At 46.8% G+C, this 18,208-nt stretch overlaps 1 protein-coding gene across 2 annotated transcripts in view; it reads left to right on the plus strand.

Moving 5' to 3' along the window:
- Window positions 1–3,450, plus strand: part of PSEN1 (presenilin 1) — an 81,101-nt gene extending 77,651 nt beyond the window's left edge. For both annotated transcript variants that reach the window (XM_003824135.5, XM_008977860.4), the window contains exons 11-12: window positions 153–271; window positions 2,185–3,450. In XM_003824135.5, the coding sequence (XP_003824183.1) occupies window positions 153–271; window positions 2,185–2,340 (275 nt within the window). In that variant the 3' untranslated portion in view covers window positions 2,341–3,450. The remainder of the gene's footprint in view (window positions 1–152; window positions 272–2,184) is intronic.
- Window positions 3,451–18,208: the final 14,758 nt, after the last annotated feature.

Below are 18,208 nucleotides of genomic sequence, written 5' to 3' on the forward strand. Positions count from 1 at the left end.
AGAAAGAAAACACAGCTGAAGCCTAATTTTGTATATCATTTACTGACTTCTCTCATTCATTGTGGGGTTGAGTAGGGCAGTGATATTTTTGAATTGTGAAATCATAGCAAAGAGTGACCAACTTTTTAATATTTGTAACCTTTCCTTTTTAGGGGGAGTAAAACTTGGATTGGGAGATTTCATTTTCTACAGTGTTCTGGTTGGTAAAGCCTCAGCAACAGCCAGTGGAGACTGGAACACAACCATAGCCTGTTTCGTAGCCATATTAATTGTAAGTATACACTAATAAGAATGTGTCAGAGCTCTTAATGTCAAAACTTTGATTACACAGTCCCTTTAAGGCAGTTCTGTTTTAACCCCAGGTGGGTTAAATATTCCAGCTATCTGAGGAGCTTTTTGATAATTGGACCTCACCTTAGTAGTTCTCTACCCTGGCCACACATTAGAATCACTTGGGAGCTTTTAAAACTGTAAACTCTGCCCTGAGATATTCTTATTCAATTTAATTGTGTAGTTTTTAAAATTCCCCAGGAAATTCTGGTATTTCTGTTTAGGAACCGCTGCCTCAAGCCTAGCAGCACAGATATGTAGGAAATTAGCTCTGTAAGGTTGGTCTTACAGGGATAAACAGATCCTTCCTTAGTCCCTGGACTTAATCACTGAGAGTTTGGTGGTGGTTTTGCATTTAATGACACAACCTGTAGCATGCAGTGTTACTTAAGACAGCAAGCATCTAGTGAGAGGAGCTGGTGCCATGCATGACCCCACATAGATCTTGCTGATAGTGCTATAGAGCATGAACCCTGAAGCTTTCAAAACTATGATTTTTTTTTTTTTTTTTTTTTTTTTTGAGACGGAGTCTCTGTCGCCCAGGCTGGAGTGGTGCAATCTCGGCTCATTGCAACCTCTGCCTCCCAGTTTTAAGTGATTCTCTGCCTCAGCCTCCCGAGTAGCTGGGATTACAGGTGCCTGCCACCACGCCTGGCTAATTTTTGTATTTTTAGTAGAAACAGGGTTTCACCATGTTGGCCAGGCTCGTCTTGAACTCCTGACCTCAAGTGATGTGCCTGCCTCGGCCTCCCAAAGTGCTGGGATTACAGGCATGAGCCACCGCACCTGGCTTTTTTTTTTTTTTGAGACAGAGTCTTGCTCTGTCGCCCAAACTAGAGTGCAGTGACATTAGCTCACTGCAACCTCTGCCTCCTAGGTTCAAGCGATCCTCCTGTCTCAGCCTCCCAAGTAGCTGGAATTACATGTGTGCACCACCACGCCTGGCTAATTTTTGTATTTTTAGTGGAGATGAGGTTTTGCCACATTGCCCAGGCTGGTCTCAAACTTCTGACCTCAACTGATCTGCCTGCCTCAGCCGCATAAAGTGCTGGGATTACAGGCATGAGCCACTGTGCCCAACCTGAAAACTATGATTTAAGTAAACAACCCATAAAATATTTCTTGCTATTTTTACTAAAGGTGTGTTATCTTGGCCGGGTGAAGACTTTCTAGTGTTTCCGTAACTAGGGTGAAAAATGAACTCTATTATATGGCTTGTACATGTGTTTACAAGAAAGCAGTGTACTCCTCATAAATAAACTTTTAGTTTATTTTATTTTTTAAACACTGCAGCCTCATCATGCTTCACGGAGGAGCCTGTGCGGGAAGAATGTTCCCACACAGCATAAAGAATGCTCCCGCACAGCGTAGAGAATGCCGCCGCACAGCATAGAGAATGCTCCCGCACAGCATAGAGAATGCCCCCGCACAGCATAGAGAATGCTCCCGCACAGCATAGAGAATGCCCCCGCACAGCATAGAGAATGCTCTTCACCTCTGGGTTTTTAACCAGCCAAACTAAAATCACAGAGGCCAACACATCGTTTAAGATAGAAATTTCTGTATCTTTTAACTTTTTTTCAAAGTAGTTTTACTTATTTTCAGATTCTATTTCTTTACTAGAATTAAGGGATAAAATAACAATGTGTGCATAGTGAACCCTATGAAACAAACAAAAGCTAGGTTTTTTTCATAGCTCTTCTTCCAGATTGAATGAACGTCTGTTCTAAAATTTAACCCCAAAAGGAAAATATTCAGTTAACTATGTTAAAAACCAAGACTTGTGATTGAGTTTTGCCTGAAAATGCTTTCATAATTATGTGTGAATGTGTGTCTTTCCCATCTTCTCCACAGGGTTTGTGCCTTACATTATTACTCCTTGCCATTTTCAAGAAAGCATTGCCAGCTCTTCCAATCTCCATCACCTTTGGGCTTGTTTTCTACTTTGCCACAGATTATCTTGTACAGCCTTTTATGGACCAATTAGCATTCCATCAATTTTATATCTAGCATATTTGTGGTTAGAATCCCATGGATGTTTCTCCTTTGACTATAACAAAATCTGGGGAGGACAAAGGTGATTTTCCTGTGTCCACATCTAACAAAGTCAAGATTCCCGGCTGGACTTCTGCAGCTTCCTTCCAAGTCTTCCTGACCACCTTGCACTGTTGGACTTTGGAAGGAGGTGCCTATAGAAAACGATTTTGAACATACTTCATCGCAGTGGACTGTGTCCCTCGGTGCAGAAACTACCAGATTTGAGGGACGAGGTCGAGGAGACATGATAGGCCCGGAAGTTGCTGTGCCCCATCAGCAGCTTGACGCGTGGTCACAGGACGATTTCACTGACACTGCGAACTCTCAGGACTACCGTTACCAAGAGGTTAGGTGAAGTGGTTTAAACCAAACGGAACTCTTCATCTTAAACTACACGTTGAAAATCAACCCAATAATTCTGTATTAACTGAATTCTGAACTTTTCAGGAGGTACTGTGAGGAAGAGCAGGCACCAGCAGCAGAATGGGGAATGGAGAGGTGGGCAGGGGTTCCAGCTTCCCTTTGATTTTTTGCTGCAGACTCATCCTTTTTAAATGAGACTTGTTTTCCCCTCTCTTTGAGTCAAGTCAAATATGTAGATTGCCTTTGGCAATTCTTCTCAAGCACTGACACTCATTACCGTCTGTGATTGCCATTTCTTCCCAAGGCCAGTCTGAACCTGAGGTTGCTTTATCCTAAAAGTTTTAACCTCAGGTTCCAAATTCAGTAAATTTTGGAAACAATACAGCTATTTCTCATCAATTCTGTATCATGTTGAAGTCAAATTTGGATTTTCCACCAAATTCTGAATTTGTAGACATACTTGTAGGCTCACTTGCCCCAGATGCCTCCTCTGTCCTCATTCTTCTCTCCCACACAAGCAGTCTTTTTCTACAGCCAGTAAGGCAGCTCTGTCGTGGTAGCAGATGGTCCCATTATTCTAGGGTTTTACTCTTTGTATGATGAAAAGAATGTGTTATGAATCGGTGCTGTCAGTCCTGCTGTCAGACCTTCTTCCACAGCAAATGAGATGTATGCCCAAAGACGGTAGAATTAAAGAAGAGTAAAATGGCTGTTGAAGCACTTTCTGTCCTGGTATTTTGTTTTTGCTTTTGCTACACAGTAGGTCAGAATTTGAACAAATAGCCAAAAGCTGGTGGTTGATGAATTATGAACTAGTTGTATCAACACAAAGCAAGAGTTTGGGGAAAGCCATATTTAACTTGGTGAGCTGTGGGAGAACCTGGTGGCAGAAGGAGAACCAACTGCCAAGGGGAAAGAGAAGGGGCCTCCAGCAGCGAAGGGGATACAGTGAGCTAATGATGTCAAGGAGGAGTTTCAGGTTATTCTCGTCAGCTCCACAAATGGGTGCTTTGTGGTCTCTGCCCGCGTTACCTTTCCTCTCAATGTACCTTTATGTGAACTGGGCAGTGGAGGTGCCTGCTGCAGTTACCATGGAGTTCAGGCTCTGGGCAGCTCAGTCAGGCAAAACACACAAACAGCCATCAGCCTGTGGGCCCAGGGCACCTCTGGACGAAGGCTTGTGGGGCATAACCTTCTTTACCACAGAGAGCCCTTTGCTATGCTGATCAGACCGTAAGCGTTTATGAGAAACTTAGTTTCCTCCTGTGGCTGAGGAGGGGCCAGCTTTTTCTTCTTTTGCCTGCTGTTTTCTCTCCCAATCTATGATATGATATGACCTGGTTTGGGGCTGTCTTTGGTGTTTAGAATATTTGTTTTCTGTCCCAGGATATTTCTTATAAGAACCTAACTTCAAGAGTAGTGTGCGAGTACTGATCTGAATTTAAATTAAAATTGGCTTATATTAGGCAGTCAAAGACAGGAAAAATAAGAGCTATGCAAAGAAAGGGGGATTTAAAGTAGTAGGTTCTATCATCTCAATTCATTTTTTTCCATGAAATCCCTTCTTCCAAGATTCATTCCCTCTCTCAGACATGTGCCAGCATGGGTATTATCATTGAGAAAGCACAGCTACAGCAAAGCCACCTGAATAGCAATTTGTGATTGGAAGCATTCTTGAGGGATCCCTAATCTAGAGTAATTTATTTGTGTAAGGATCCCAAATGTGTTGCACCTTTCATGATACATTTCTTCTCTGAAGAGGGTACGTGGGGTGTGTGTATTTAAATCCATCCTATGTATTACTGATTGTCCTGTGTAGAAAGATGGCAATCATTCTGTCTCTTTCTCCAAGTTTGAGCCACATCTCAGCCACATTGTAAGACAGTGTACAGAGAACCTATCTTTCCTTTTTTTTTTTTTTTAAAGGACAGGATTTTGCTGTGTTGCCCAGGCTAGACTTGAACTCCTGGGCTCAAGTAATCCACCTCAGCCTGAGTAGCTGAGACTACAGCCCATCTTATTTCTTTAAATCATTCATCTCAGGCAGAGAACTTTTCCCTCAAACATTCTTTTTAGAATTAGTTCAGTCATTCCTAAAACATCCAAATGCTAGTCTTCCACCATGAAAAATAGATTGTCACTGGAAAGAACAGTAGCAATTTCCATAAGGATGTGCCTTCACTCACACGGGACAGGCGGTGGTTAGAGAGTCGGGCAAAACCAGCAGTAGAGTATGACCAGCCAAACCAATCTGCCTAATAAAAAGATGGAAGACAGTAAGGAAGGAAAGTAGCCACTAAGAGTCTGAGTCTGACTGGGCTACAGAATAAAGGGTATTTATGGACAGAATGTCATTACATGCCTATGGGAATACCAATCATATTTGGAAGATTTGCAGATTTTTTTTCAGAGAGGAAAGACTCACCTTCCTGTTTTTGGTTCTCAGTAGGTTCGTGTGTGTTCCTAGAATCACAGCTCTGACTCCAAATGACTCAATTTCTCAATCAGAAAAAGTAGAAGCTTTCTAAGCAACTTGGAAGAAAACAGTCATAAGTAAGCAATTTGTTGATTTTACTACAGAAGCAACAACTGAAGAGGCAGTGTTTTTACTTTCAGACTCCGGGATTCCCATTCTGTAGTCCCTCTGCTTTTAAAAACCCTCCTTTTGCAATAGATGCCCAAACAGATGATGTTTATTACTTGTTATTTACTTGGCCTCAGACAGTGTATGTATTCTCGATATAACTTGTAGAGTGTGAAATATTAAGTTTAACTACCAAATAAGGTCTCCCAGGGTTAGATGACTGCGGGAAGCCTTTGATCCCAACCCCCAAGGCTTTGTATATTTGATCATTTGTGATCTAACCCTGGAAGAAAAAGAGCTCAGAAACCACTATGAAAAGATTTGTTCAGTGTTTTCTGTGTTCCCGTAGGTTCTGGAGTCTGAGGATGCAAAGATGAATAAGATAAATTCTCAGAATGTAGTTATAATCTCTTGTTTTCTGGTATATGCCATCTTTCTTTAACTTCTCTAAAATATTGGGTATTTGTCAAATAACCACTTTTAACAGTTACCATTACTGAGGGCTTATACATTGGTGTTATAAAAGTGACTTGATTCAGAAATCAATCCATTCAGTAAAGTACTCCTTCTCTAAATTTGCTGTTAGACATAAGGAACAGTTTGACCTGCCCTTCTCCTCACCTCCTCACCTGCCTTCCAACATTGAATTTGGAAAGAGACGTGAAAATTGGACATTTGGTTTTGCCCTTGGGCTGGAAACTATCATATAATCATAAGTTTGAGCCTAGAAGTGATCCTTGTGATCTTCTCACCTCTTTAAATTCCCACAACACAAGAGATTAAAAACAGAGGTTTCAGCTCTTCATAGTGCATTGTGAAATGGCTGGCCAGAGTGTACCAACAAAGCTGTCATCGGGCTCACAGCTCAGAGACATCTGCATGTGATCATCTGCATAGTCCTCTCCTCTAACGGGAAACACCTCAGATTTGCATATAAAAAAGCACCCTGGTGCTGAAATGAACCCCTTTCTTGAACATCAAAGCTGTCTCCCACAGCCTTGGGCAGCAGGGTGCCTCTTAGTGGATGTGCTGGGTCCACCCTGAGCCCTGACGTGTGGTGGCGGCATTGCCAGTTGGTCTGTGTGTCTGTGTAGCAGGGACGATTTCCCAGAAAGCAATTTTCCTTTCGAAATACGTAATTGTTGAGACTAGGCAGTTTCAAAACCAGCTGCATTTAGTAGCAAGTACAGGACTGTCTTGTTTTTGGTGTCCTTGGAGGTGCTGGGATGAGGGTTTCAGTGGGATCATTTACTCTCACATGTTGTCTGCCTTCTGCTTCTGTGGACACTGCTTTGTACTTAATTCAGACAGACTGTGAATACACCTTTTTTATAAATACCTTTCAAATTCTTGGTAAGATATAATTTTGATAGCTGATTGCAGATTTTCTGTATTTGTCAGATTAATAAAGACTGCATGAATCCAGCTGTGCTAGTGTTTTTTACATGAAAGTATCATAATGTATAACTGTAACTCGCAGAACTGTCTAGCACTTATCAAGAAACAGTTTAGAATACAAAAATTAGCCGGGCGTGGTGGTGGGTGCCTGTAGTCCCAGCTACTCGGAAGGCTGAGGCATGAGAATCGCTTGAACCCAGGAGGCAGAGATTGCAGTGAGCCGAGATCTCACCACTGCACTCCAGCCTGGGCGGCAGAGCAAGACTCTGTCTCAAAAAAAAAAAAGTTTAGAAACAAATGCGTTGTTTCTTTTCTTAACTCATAAGAAAGTGGTATGGATTATAGCACACCACACCTCTGAAGAGTGTAATATTAAATCTGTTTATAAAAGCCCCAAAGCAGCTATCCTTAATACATTCTGAAAGATATTTTTTCTAATAACTTTCACATTAATGTAAATATGTCAGAAGAAACTGTAAACTTATAAGACGTATGTTGTACAGTGCAGATATGTGCTGGAGGATTTTTTTTAAAGAAATTATGTAGGTCACACTAATGGGAAAAGGCAACATTACTTTTATTGACCTGGTAGAGCATAGAATGTCCTCTCACTCCATTCCCCAAACTTGATAAAACCTTCTGTTTCTAAACAGTAAATAACATACAATCTGGAAATGATTGATCAGAAATACATTTATGGCAGAAAAACCACAGTTGGCCATGGTCTTCAGAAGGGGGCAGATAAGACATTGATGTGTTCCCGGCTACATCTGCTAAGGGCATCAGGAAGCAGGGAGTGTTTATTCCCTCCTTTGAGAATTGGAGGCATCATTCGTTTTCATGGCTCTTTTAGGCAGTGTCTGTGGAGTCTCCTACAGAGGCATCAGGACTTGGGAGAGGTTTCTGATTTTTAGGGGTCCTGACAATGGTGTTCTTGTTTTTTTTTTTGAGACGGAGTCTCGCTGTGTTGCCCAGGCTGGAGTGCAGTGGCGCAATCTCAGCTCACTGCAAGCTCCGCCTCCTGGGTTCATGCCATTCTCCTGCCTCAGCCTCCTGAGTAGCTGGGACTACAGGCGCCTGCCACGCCCGGCTAATTTTTTTGTATTTTTAGTAGAGGCAGGGTTTCACCGTGTTAACCAGGATGGGACAATGGTGATCTTGATGAGAATGAGGACGGACTTTGAGCAGGGTTGAGAAGCAAGGGTAGTGAGGCTGGGTTTCCTGTGTCTCTAGGTAAGTCCCGTAGCTTTCCGTCAGCCCATGCCACACCTTCTTCCTGGGGACCCTTCTGTGTGCGGTGTGGAGAGTAGCTTAGGATCTGGTCAAAAGTGAAATGACAGCATACTTGAGTACGAGTGCAATGTTGACTTGTCAGTTGAATGAGAAAGAGTAAAGGAGAGATCCACAAAAGCAGGGGTTTAAAATCAGAAATTTCTCAGAAAGAAGGTTTGTTGTTGTTTTGGAGACAAGGTCTGGCTCTGTTGCCCAGGCTGGAGTGTAGTAGCGCGATCATGGCTCACTGCGTTGTTGAACTCCTGGGTTCAAAGGATCCACCTCAGCCTCCTGAGTAGCTGGAACTACAGGTGTACACCACCATGCCTGGCTAGTTATTTTTTATTTTGTGTAGAGACTGGGTCTTGCTTTGTTGTCCAGGCTGGTCTTGAACTCCTGGGCTCAAGTGATCCTCTCAGCTCAGCCTCCTGAAGTGCTGAGATTATAGGAGTGAGCCACTGCACCTAGCCAGAAATAAAGTTTTGAACTCAGTTTGGAAAGGGGGAAAAAGCCTGAATTGGCCAAGAAGGCAAAGGACATATACTGTACTAAAAATCAGGAAGACGGAAGTACCTGGGAGACACCTATGGATAATTGGTTTTTGAATAAAGGTGATGATTTATTCAGAGGAAAATCCAATTAGCTAACCAAATCTGTTTTCATATTTACTTAGAGTATATCTCCTTCATCACATGACTTGTAGCGACGTAGAGGATGATGACCTAATCTACCACAGGGGTCTTTCAACATGTGGAGTGTCCCATGCTTGGAGAAGGTTGATGTGCTTGCATGGACTGTCCTGTGCCTGGTATGCCACGCCCTTCAAAGGGAGAGACGGGAAAAGCCTCGGGAACCAGATTTGTTCAAGTCCTAATTGTTGGCAGAAAGGGAGACATGCTCTTGCTGCCTCTGTTTCTTCTACTTTTTTTTTTTTTTTTTTTTTTTTTTTGAGATGAAGTCTTTCTCTGTCGCCCAGGCTGGAGTGCTGCAATCTCGGCTCACTGTAGCCTCTGCCTCCCGGGTTCCAGCGATTCTCCTGCCTCAGCCCTCTGGGTAGCTGGGAGTACAGGCACATGCCAACACGCCCTGCTAATTTTTTTTTTTTCATATTTTTAGTAGAGATGGGATTTCACCATGCTGGCCAGACTCGTCTCGAACTCCTGACCTCAGGTGATCCGCCCGCCTTGGCCTCCCAAAGTGCTGGGATTACAGGCATGAGCCACCGTGCCTGGCCTGCTTTTTTTTTTTTTTTAATTGCATAGGATTTGATATAGACTATACATAACCCAAGGTCAATTTCTCGTGCATAAGAGGAAAGGATTTTCTTACCCTTATGGAGTAAACCTATAGCATACCTCAAGGTGGACCTGTCGGTGAAAGTCTGATTGTGATTTGTTTTCTCGGTCGTAGACTAAACTCAAGGATAGAGTACACATATGATGTAAAGGGGAAGCAAGACTGGAGCTAAACATGATACTACATTTAAATACCTGAATTTAAGAGAGTGCTTTCAGGGCTAGTGCATCTCCATACAGGGGTGGAGACATAGTGGTCTTCCAAATGCTCGATGAGAAACCGAAGAGAGAAATTTGGAACTTTATCTGGCATTCAGGTTTTTAAAAATGTTGTCCTATGACTTGTAATAACTGGTTTTTCTGTTTACTAATCAGATTTACCCACATATATCACAAAATAGTATTAAACTTATTTAGTGAGATAACTGAGTTTTAACTTATGTGGGCTAGATGTATGATTTATAAATTTATAATTTATAGTTTATAAATTTATACATGAATGTATGAGTTCTTCAGATTTTCTGAAATGTCGAAAATGGCTTCCATGCCTCCTCCTCCCTCAGGGGACATCTGCTCGGGAGGCCTTGTTTTGGTGTCTGCTAGCCCAGCTTTCCTTTCCCCCTTGCTCCCAGTTCAGGGATCTTCTCTATAATCACCCAGCTCCAAGGTCATCTAGTTTAAAATGTCACCAGGCTTGAGGACTGGAACATCCCAGCAGAAGGGGAAGGGTTTTTTATCTTGGGGAACCTGCACAGGCCCAAGCACAGTCTGAGGACACAGTGAGGGTGTTGGAGGCCATGCTCGGTTGCAAGGGTGTCTGCCTTCACTTTGGTTTATTTCATATCTGCCCCCTAGGCCAGGGCTGGGAGAGCTGAGCCAGTGCTTCACAGTTTGTTTGTTTGTTTATTTTTATTTTTATGTGTTTTTTTTGAGATGGAGTCTCGCTCTGTCGTCCAGGCTGGAGTGCAGTGGCGCGAACTCGGCTCACTGCAACCTCTGCCTCCTGGGCTCAAGTGATTCTCCTGCCTCAGCCTCCTGAGTAGCTGAGATTACAGGCGCCCGCCACCACACCCAGCTAATTTTTGTAGTAGAGACGAGGTTTCGCCATGTTGGCCAGGCTGGTCTCGAACTCCTGACCTCAGGTGATCTGCTCGCCTTGGCTTCCGAAAGTGCTGGGATTACAGGCGTGAGCCACCGTGCCCAGCCAGTGTTTCACGTTTTGTAAATGTGCCTTCTCTGGCTCTCAGGTTACTTCTGTGGGCATCCAGAAATTAATTTCAGGATATTTTAGGCCCTTTGGCCTCTGTCAGACCTGAAAGTGAAGCCAGCCTGCCTGGGTTAATGTGCTGTTGACGGCACAGGCTGTTTGCACTGGCGATGTAGGGTGCTGCCCACTGAGCCAGGGTGCCCCATGTGTCAGATGGGCCCACAGCGATGGAGCCAGTGCAGCCCACTTGAGGGAGGAGACAGGGACCGGCTCCTCTGCCTGTCCACACACATGGCAGGTCATCTCTGAGGACTCTGTTTTCTCAATTGTCAAGGACCAGAATTCCCTCTTTCCCCTCTTGCACTATGGATAAAGGCATAGACATGTTATAAGTGATTATGCAGCTTTTGTCATTAAAGATATGTAATAACACGGTTCGCCAAGATGCTCCAAGCATTTGGTAATTATTGCATGAATTGATTTTTGTTTTTAAATCAAAACATACTTTGGTAAACATTCCTGTGAAGGGAGGCCCATTCCAAGTCTCAGAGTTGGAGTGCCACCAAGACCCCGCCTGGAGCCCTGCTGCTCTGCCAGTCAACTGATGGGCTCCTTTACCCTCTCTCTTCCTGGCAGTGCTCCATAGCGGTGGGAAAGAGGGTGAGGCCTCGCCACTCCGCGGAGGGCCCCCTGGCCCGCCCCAATGCTGAAGACAAATCTGGCCCCATCTTCCCACTGGGAACTTGGCCAACCCAGATGTTCCCGCAGCCCCTCCCTCCGCTCCTGGCTCCCTGGATGCGGCCCACCTCCAGCGCATTTTTCTCAGTCCAAGCTCCTTCCTTGCCAGATGGCTCTGCCCGAGGATTCTGCCCCGGGCTGGGAGGGGCTGGGGACCTGATTCTCTCATTTCCCTGTGGTTTGGCGAGTCTTCCCTCGCCCCTGTCGTTTTCAGAGCGAGTCCCGCCCTTGTCTGCAGACTCTGGCTGCCTGGACAGGCAAAGGGAAATGGATGGGTCACCCTGATGCCTCCGAGCCCGGTGACAGGAGCTAAGGATGGCAAATACAGACCGAGGGGCCACCTTGCCACTGCCTGACCCTCCAGGGAGCTTGGGCGCCGTCCCATTTCTTAAACTCCTGGCAGTTGCCTAATAAATGGTGAGTCAGTGAAGGACTGTAGGGGTGGCTGCGGGGTCTGCGGGAGGGGATTTCCGTGCAGAATGATGTCAATAGGTCATGTGCGTGGGAATTGTTGTGAGTAAGAACAAACATTAACCAGCTTTTGCCCCTGTTTACAAGGCTGTGCTGGAGAGTGTGGAGCCGAAGTCAACCAGCCTTATCCCTTCAGGAGACCTGAATTTATAAATGGTGGTCAGGATGAATCCAAACAGGATTCCTCCCCCAGTTCACGTTTGTGACATCTGGAGAGATGTATGGGTTTGTCCTGGGTCATTGTCACCACATTGGATGCAGGGGGAATAAAGGATAGGGCGGTTGTTAATACATACCCCACATTTAACCAAGAAAAGCCCCAGAGGAAGGTACTGCTTCATAAAACCAATGTCCCTTGAGCATGTCCCTTAATATGCCGCAGACACTATGCCAAGCCCATCACAGGCATTGTCTCCTGTCCTCACCCCACCCTATGGGTAGGGCCTGTTAGCCCCATTTTACAGAGGAGGAGGAGCGCTCCCAGAGTCACTGCCCGCAGGTAAGTGGGAGAGGCTGTGCCCCCAGCACTGTCAAGGACGGGGGCACTGGACCCCATTTCTGATGAACCGAATCTTCGTCTGAGTGGGCCTTGGTAGCGCAGTCTCACAACCTCTCTCAACTTTCTCACTAAAGCTGCTCAAGCAACAGAGGACAGAGACACTGAGGGATGTGGACACAGTCCAAGGTGGCAGCCTTAGGTGGAGAGTTCTCTGGAGTTTTACCAAAACCAAAAGTTTTATTTCATAATATATGCTTTTTGTTGTCTTACTGGGTAAAATACAACATAAAATATACCATCCTAACCATTTTTGAGTGTGCATTTGGTGACATTAAGTTCCTTCACAGTGATGTGTAGCTATCACACACCCATCTCCAGAGCTCCTTCCTCACCACAAAACAGCTCCCCGCCCCAGCCTCCAGCACCCCCATTCCAGCTCTGTCTCTGTGAATTTGACTACTCCAGGAACCTCACAAGGAGTGGAACGACCCACTATTCATTCTTCTGTGACTGGCTTATTTCACTTAGCGTGAAGTCCTTGAAGTTCATGCATGTTGTTGTAGACGTGTTTTAATGTTAAAAAAAAAAAACGGCTGGGCATGGTGGCTCACGCCTGTAATCCCAGCACGTTGGGAGGCCAAGGCGGGCAGATCACCTGAGGTCAGGAGTTCGAGACCAGCCTGGCCAACATGGCGAAACCCCATATCTACTAAAAGTACAAAAATTAGCTGGGCATGGTGGCAGGCACCTGTAATCCCAGCTACTCAGGAGGCTGAGGCAGGAGAATTGCTTGAACCCGGGAGGCGGAGGTTGCAGTGAGCCGAGATCGTGCCACCGCACTCCAGCCTGGGTGACAAGAGTGAGACTCCATCTCAAAAAAAAAAAAAAAACCATCACCAAAAATATTTGACACCACCATACACACTCCTAAAGTTGATGTTCCCAGAAGCTGTGCCTTATTTATTCAGTGTCTTCCTGTGATGCCAAGGTCACAAGCTCTGGTGCGAGAGACACTGACCAGCCAGGCCTCAGCTCCCAACTCTGGCCGAGCAGGACAGCCCGTCACAGTCTGCCTTTCAGTGCCAATGCTGCCTGGAGGCCTGCGCTGGAGGCCCCGGTCGACACGGGTGTGTGCCGCTCCCCTTCAGAGAGGATGCCACCTCCAGCTTTCTGCTGCCTCACTTTGTTCTCAGAGTTTGGGGTGGTGGATTCCTGGGAATTTTCAATTTTAGTATTTATTTTTTATTTGCATCAATCTATTGTCTTTTAAAAATGAGAAAACTGCCATGCAGGAAGGTTGGCTTGCCTGAGATGTTACAGCCAGGAGTGGTAGACCCAAGACTGCCCAGGCTTCGTGCCTCCCTACTCCCTGCCCCCAAGCTTGGACCACATTCATGGCACCACCAGGAGGTGATTCCAGTAGGCCACCCCGCCCACCACATCACGCAAATGCTGCTCATCTGAATCCCATCTGCTCTGCGTTATATTGCGTTTAATGGGCAAAATTTACAAAGCTCTGAAAACTGAAAGGTTTCTTATCAATGTGTCCGTAATACCTGACTGAACTTTATGCCCTTTAGGAGGACATTTGTGTGTTTTGCCGCAGAGCTATGAGTGTGTATGTGCGGCGGTTTTGCTCGTTGATTTGTTTTGATTAAAAAGGGCTTCTGGCCGGGCGCGGTGGCTCACGCCTGTAATCCCAGCACTTTGGGAGGCTAAGGCAGGCGGATCACAAGATCAGGAGATCGAGACCATCCTGGCTAACATGGTGAAATCCCGTCTCTACTAGAAATACAAAATAATTAGCCAGGCGTGGTGGCATGCGCCTGCAGTCCCAGCTACTCGGGAGGCTGAGGCAGGAGAATCGCTTGAACCCAGGAGGTGGAGCTTGCAGTGAGCCGAGATCGCACCATTGCACTCCAGACTGGGCAACAGAGCAAAACTCCGTCTCAAAAAAATAAACATAAAAAGAGGGCTTCTGGCCAGGCACGGTGGCTCACGCCTATAATCCCAGCACTTTGGGAGGCCAAGGTGGGCAGATCACCTGAGGTCAGGAGTTGGAGACCAATCTGGCCAACATGGTGAAACCCCATCTCTACTAAAAATACAAAAATTAGCTGAGTGTGGTGGCGTGTGCTTGTAATCCCAGCTACTGGGGAGGCTGAGGCAAGAGAATTGCTTGAACCTGGGACGCGGAGGTTGCAGTGAGCCGAGATGGTGAAAAGAGGGCTTCCAGCCTGCTGGGAGTATTATATAATATGCAGTTTAGTCACTTCTAAAGCCTGGAAAATTCTCAATTCTGAAACACGTTTGGCCTCAAGAGTTTCTGATAAGGGATTGGGACCTAGATATATAGAATTAACAGTGATATGAAAACTGCAAAAATAAAGAGCTTAGACCCAGTTTTGTGTCTGTACATCTTCCCGTGGCATTATACTATAAAGTAGGGGTCCAGGATAACAGGTCCCCACAGAAATGAGAGCTAGAGAAGCACTGCAGCAAAAGAAAAGAAAAGAAAAGTTATTTCCCCTCCCTTCAGCTTCGGGGAAGTCTTGTTTTAGGATTGCGAGGCACTGGCCCACTGACTTCTGGGTTGTGTTTCCAGGTCTTTGGCCCGAGACACAGGCTGTCTCTCAGTGTCTGGGCTGAGAACCATTCAGGTACAGAGGCTGAAGCCACAGGGTAGATGGGAAGTGTCCCAGGAGCATGGTGGAGGGTGAGACCAAGACGAAAGGCTCTAAACAGCCTTGACTGCTGGCCTCTGGGGCTACCAATCCAGGGCCCCTCTCCGTGACAGCCCCCCAGGGACAGCACCAGGGACCTCAGAGCCTGGCTCACTGGATTCATCACAAGAGAACAGGGACTTGCTGCCCTCTGCAACCATCCGAGGGGCCACCAGGCGGCCACAGGACACCAGGCTTGCCTGGGAGTCTGGGGTGCCCACCTGGAGCTTCAAGGCCCAGAGACATGCTCCAGGCCTGTGCTCTTGAGCTGGTTCCACACCTTACACCGACCTTTGTGGGGTCTGGGCCAGGAGCTGCTCTCCCCTTTGGGAAGTGAGGGTGGGTTCCTCACAGCAGCTCCCTTAATGTCTCAACCAGCTTCTCCAAAGGAGGCTGTGGTTGGGGTCGCTGTGGTTGGAGTTTGTGTTCCCCTGTGGGCAGAGGGGATGAGATCTCTGCCGGCTGGGGCTGCTGGCTGGGAGCTAGTCAGAAACAGCATTGGAAAGCCCCTTCCTTTCCCACTGTCTCTGCTCTCCTTCCCCAGGCATTGTCCTGCCTCCACACAGCCTCTCCCGCATCCCGGTGCCCTTTCTGGGATCCGAGTCAGCGTGGGCCTGGTGTCACTGAGGGGACATCCCAGGAATTCCTGTTCTTTCCCTCTGGATGGCCTTCTTGTCTGCGGGAAGGGTGGGAGGAGCTATTATATATTTCTGTCTCAGCTTTAAGGGTAAAACTCCCCTCCAAAGGCCAGGTGGCTTATCTCCTGACAGCCACTTGTCAGACACACTGAGCCCTGAATTCCCACTCCAGTGGTCTGGCATGGTGCTCCAAAGAGCTGACTTGGATATGGCAACGCAATGGGGGAAGGAAGGTTGAGGTGGCATCTGGAAGCACAGCACGGAGTGGAGTTTTGACCCTCGCCTTCCTGCTGTTCCCAGCGTTTGAATGACTGTATTAAGGGAAATGAATATATGTATTGGGGGGTGGGGAGAAGTTAGAGAAATAAATGCAGCAGCCTCAGATGTGGAGTATCTTTTTTCCTTTTGGATTCCTAGTGGGCTGTGGCATCGGTTCTATGACTTTTATCGTAAAAATGTTTGAATACTCTGATTGTAAAACTCAGCTTAGTCTAAACTGACACACACAGCACTAGAATGCAAGTCCCCACTAGAGTGTAAACTCCCCGAGCAGACCTAGTGAGCTGGAGCCCACGCCTGGGAGAGCTGACTGCATCTCTTCCCAACTCCACGTCTGGTGACGTCACCTTGGTAGCTTGAAAACAGCCATGGTGGGAGCATCTACACCAAACGCCGTGAGAAAGAATCCACCTGCACAGCAGTGCTGCCTCCTGCAGCAAGCTGAAGCTTAAACAGTTACCACCACTGGGCCGGTCTCTCCCAGCTTCTAGCGCAGCGTAGGCACTCAGATATTTGGATGAACAACCTCCAAATGAAGGAAGAGGGAAGCAGCATCCTCTAAATTCAGTTCAATGGGAGTTCAACAAATACCCTGTGCTGGTGGACATGTGTTTTCTGGGGCAGCTGCCATCTGAACTTCCACCTGGGGACCCTGCCAATTCTTGTTTCTCAGGTCCTGGCCATCAGAGTACAGGCATGTTCCTGTGGGGAGTGAGTCTACAAGGACCCTTCAGGGTTTTTTCTAGGGATGGCATGTGTCAGCATTGCCTAAAATTGGTGGTGACACGAGTTCAGCGTCCAGCGGAAGAGCAGCATAGATCCTAACTGCAACTGCTCCTGGACTACAACTAGGACATTGTCGGGGGTCCAGCCCAAGCGCGTGCCTGATTCTTCAGCCCTCCTGTCAATCTGCGATCTCCCATTGCCTCTCTTCTAAGCAACTCTCCTGTTTAAGCTGACTCAGTCCTTTTCTGTGGTGTGCAACCAAGAACCCCAAGCGTTGGTTCGGGCCCTCTGAGAGCAGAGGCTGAGACGGGACTAGATGTGCGAGAGATCTACAGGGGAGCGCCTGTGAAGATGAATTGCGGGGAGGAGGAGGTGCAGGGGGAGTCTTCAGAACCTGGTGTGGGGCTGAGTGCAGCCACTGGAGGCTGGTCACCAGTTACACTTCTCAAAGCCCCTCTCTTGAGGCAAACCTTCAGGGCCACCATGAACCTCTGGTCCAGGGTATAACATGAAAATGGATCTCTGCCCTTGCAATGTTCACAATTATGAGAGAGAAAGAGAAACAACTACATCACTGCAGTAGTTTGAAAGTGCTAGGGCAAAGCCCGGCACTGATGGGAGTGCAGAGCCAGATGTACAGGAAGGCTTCCTGGAGGAGGTGAATCCTGGGAGCCCCGAGGCTCTTGGCATTTTGCCCTCTCTCTTCTCTCCAGCCTTCCATCCCAACCCAACCACACAAAGAGATCTGGCCACTTCTTTCTTAGCCTCATCCTTAGATCTGCAATCTGTGGAGATATGAAAATGTAGAGAATTGAGGATACACATGGCGGGAGCACGGGACAGAAATTTAACAAAAATTTTTTTAGAGACAGGGTCTTGCTCTGCTGCCCAGGCTGGAGTGCAGTGGTGCAATCATAGCTCGCTGCAGCCTCGACATCCCAGGCTCAATTGATCCTCCTGCCTCAGCCTTCCAAGTAGCTTGGCCAGTGGTACCCGACCTTTTTGGCACCAGGGACCAGTTTTATGGAAGAGAATTTTTTCAGGTCTGGGAGCGGGGTGGGATGGTTTCGGGAAGAAACTGTTCCAGTCTAAAGCCTGATCCTGTTCAGATCATCAGGCATCAGAGTCTCCTAAGGAACGCACACCCTAGGTCCCTTGCATGAGTAGTTCACAATAGGGTTCATGCTCCCGTGGGAATCTAATGCTGCCACTGACCTGACAGGTGGTGGGGCTCAGGCAGTAATGCTTGCTCACCTCCTGCTGTGTGTCCATTCCTAACAGGCCATGGACAGGTACCGGTCCGTGGCCTGGGGATTGGGGACCCCTATCTTGGACTGCAGGCAACTGCCACCATACCTGGCTAATTAAAAAAAAAATTGTAGAGATGGAGGGTCTCACTGTGTTGCCCTGGCTAGTTTTGAACTCCTGGACTTAAGCAATCCTCCCTCCTCAGCCTCTCAAAGTATTGGGACTCCAGGCATGAGCCACTGCGCCCAGATCAGAACTAACTTTTATTCTGCATCTAGTAGGAATTTTATGGAAACCAGTTACTTCCCTACTCTACCACCTGCTGTATGAGTCTCAAGTGAGCAAGTTGTGGCTTAAGGAGGTGACCCGACCTGCCCAAGTACACACACAGTGAGAAGCA

The sequence above is a fragment of the Pan paniscus genome, chromosome 15 (assembly GCF_029289425.2).
Source record: "Pan paniscus chromosome 15, NHGRI_mPanPan1-v2.0_pri, whole genome shotgun sequence".
In the NCBI taxonomy this organism is placed as follows: Eukaryota; Metazoa; Chordata; class Mammalia; order Primates; family Hominidae; genus Pan; species Pan paniscus.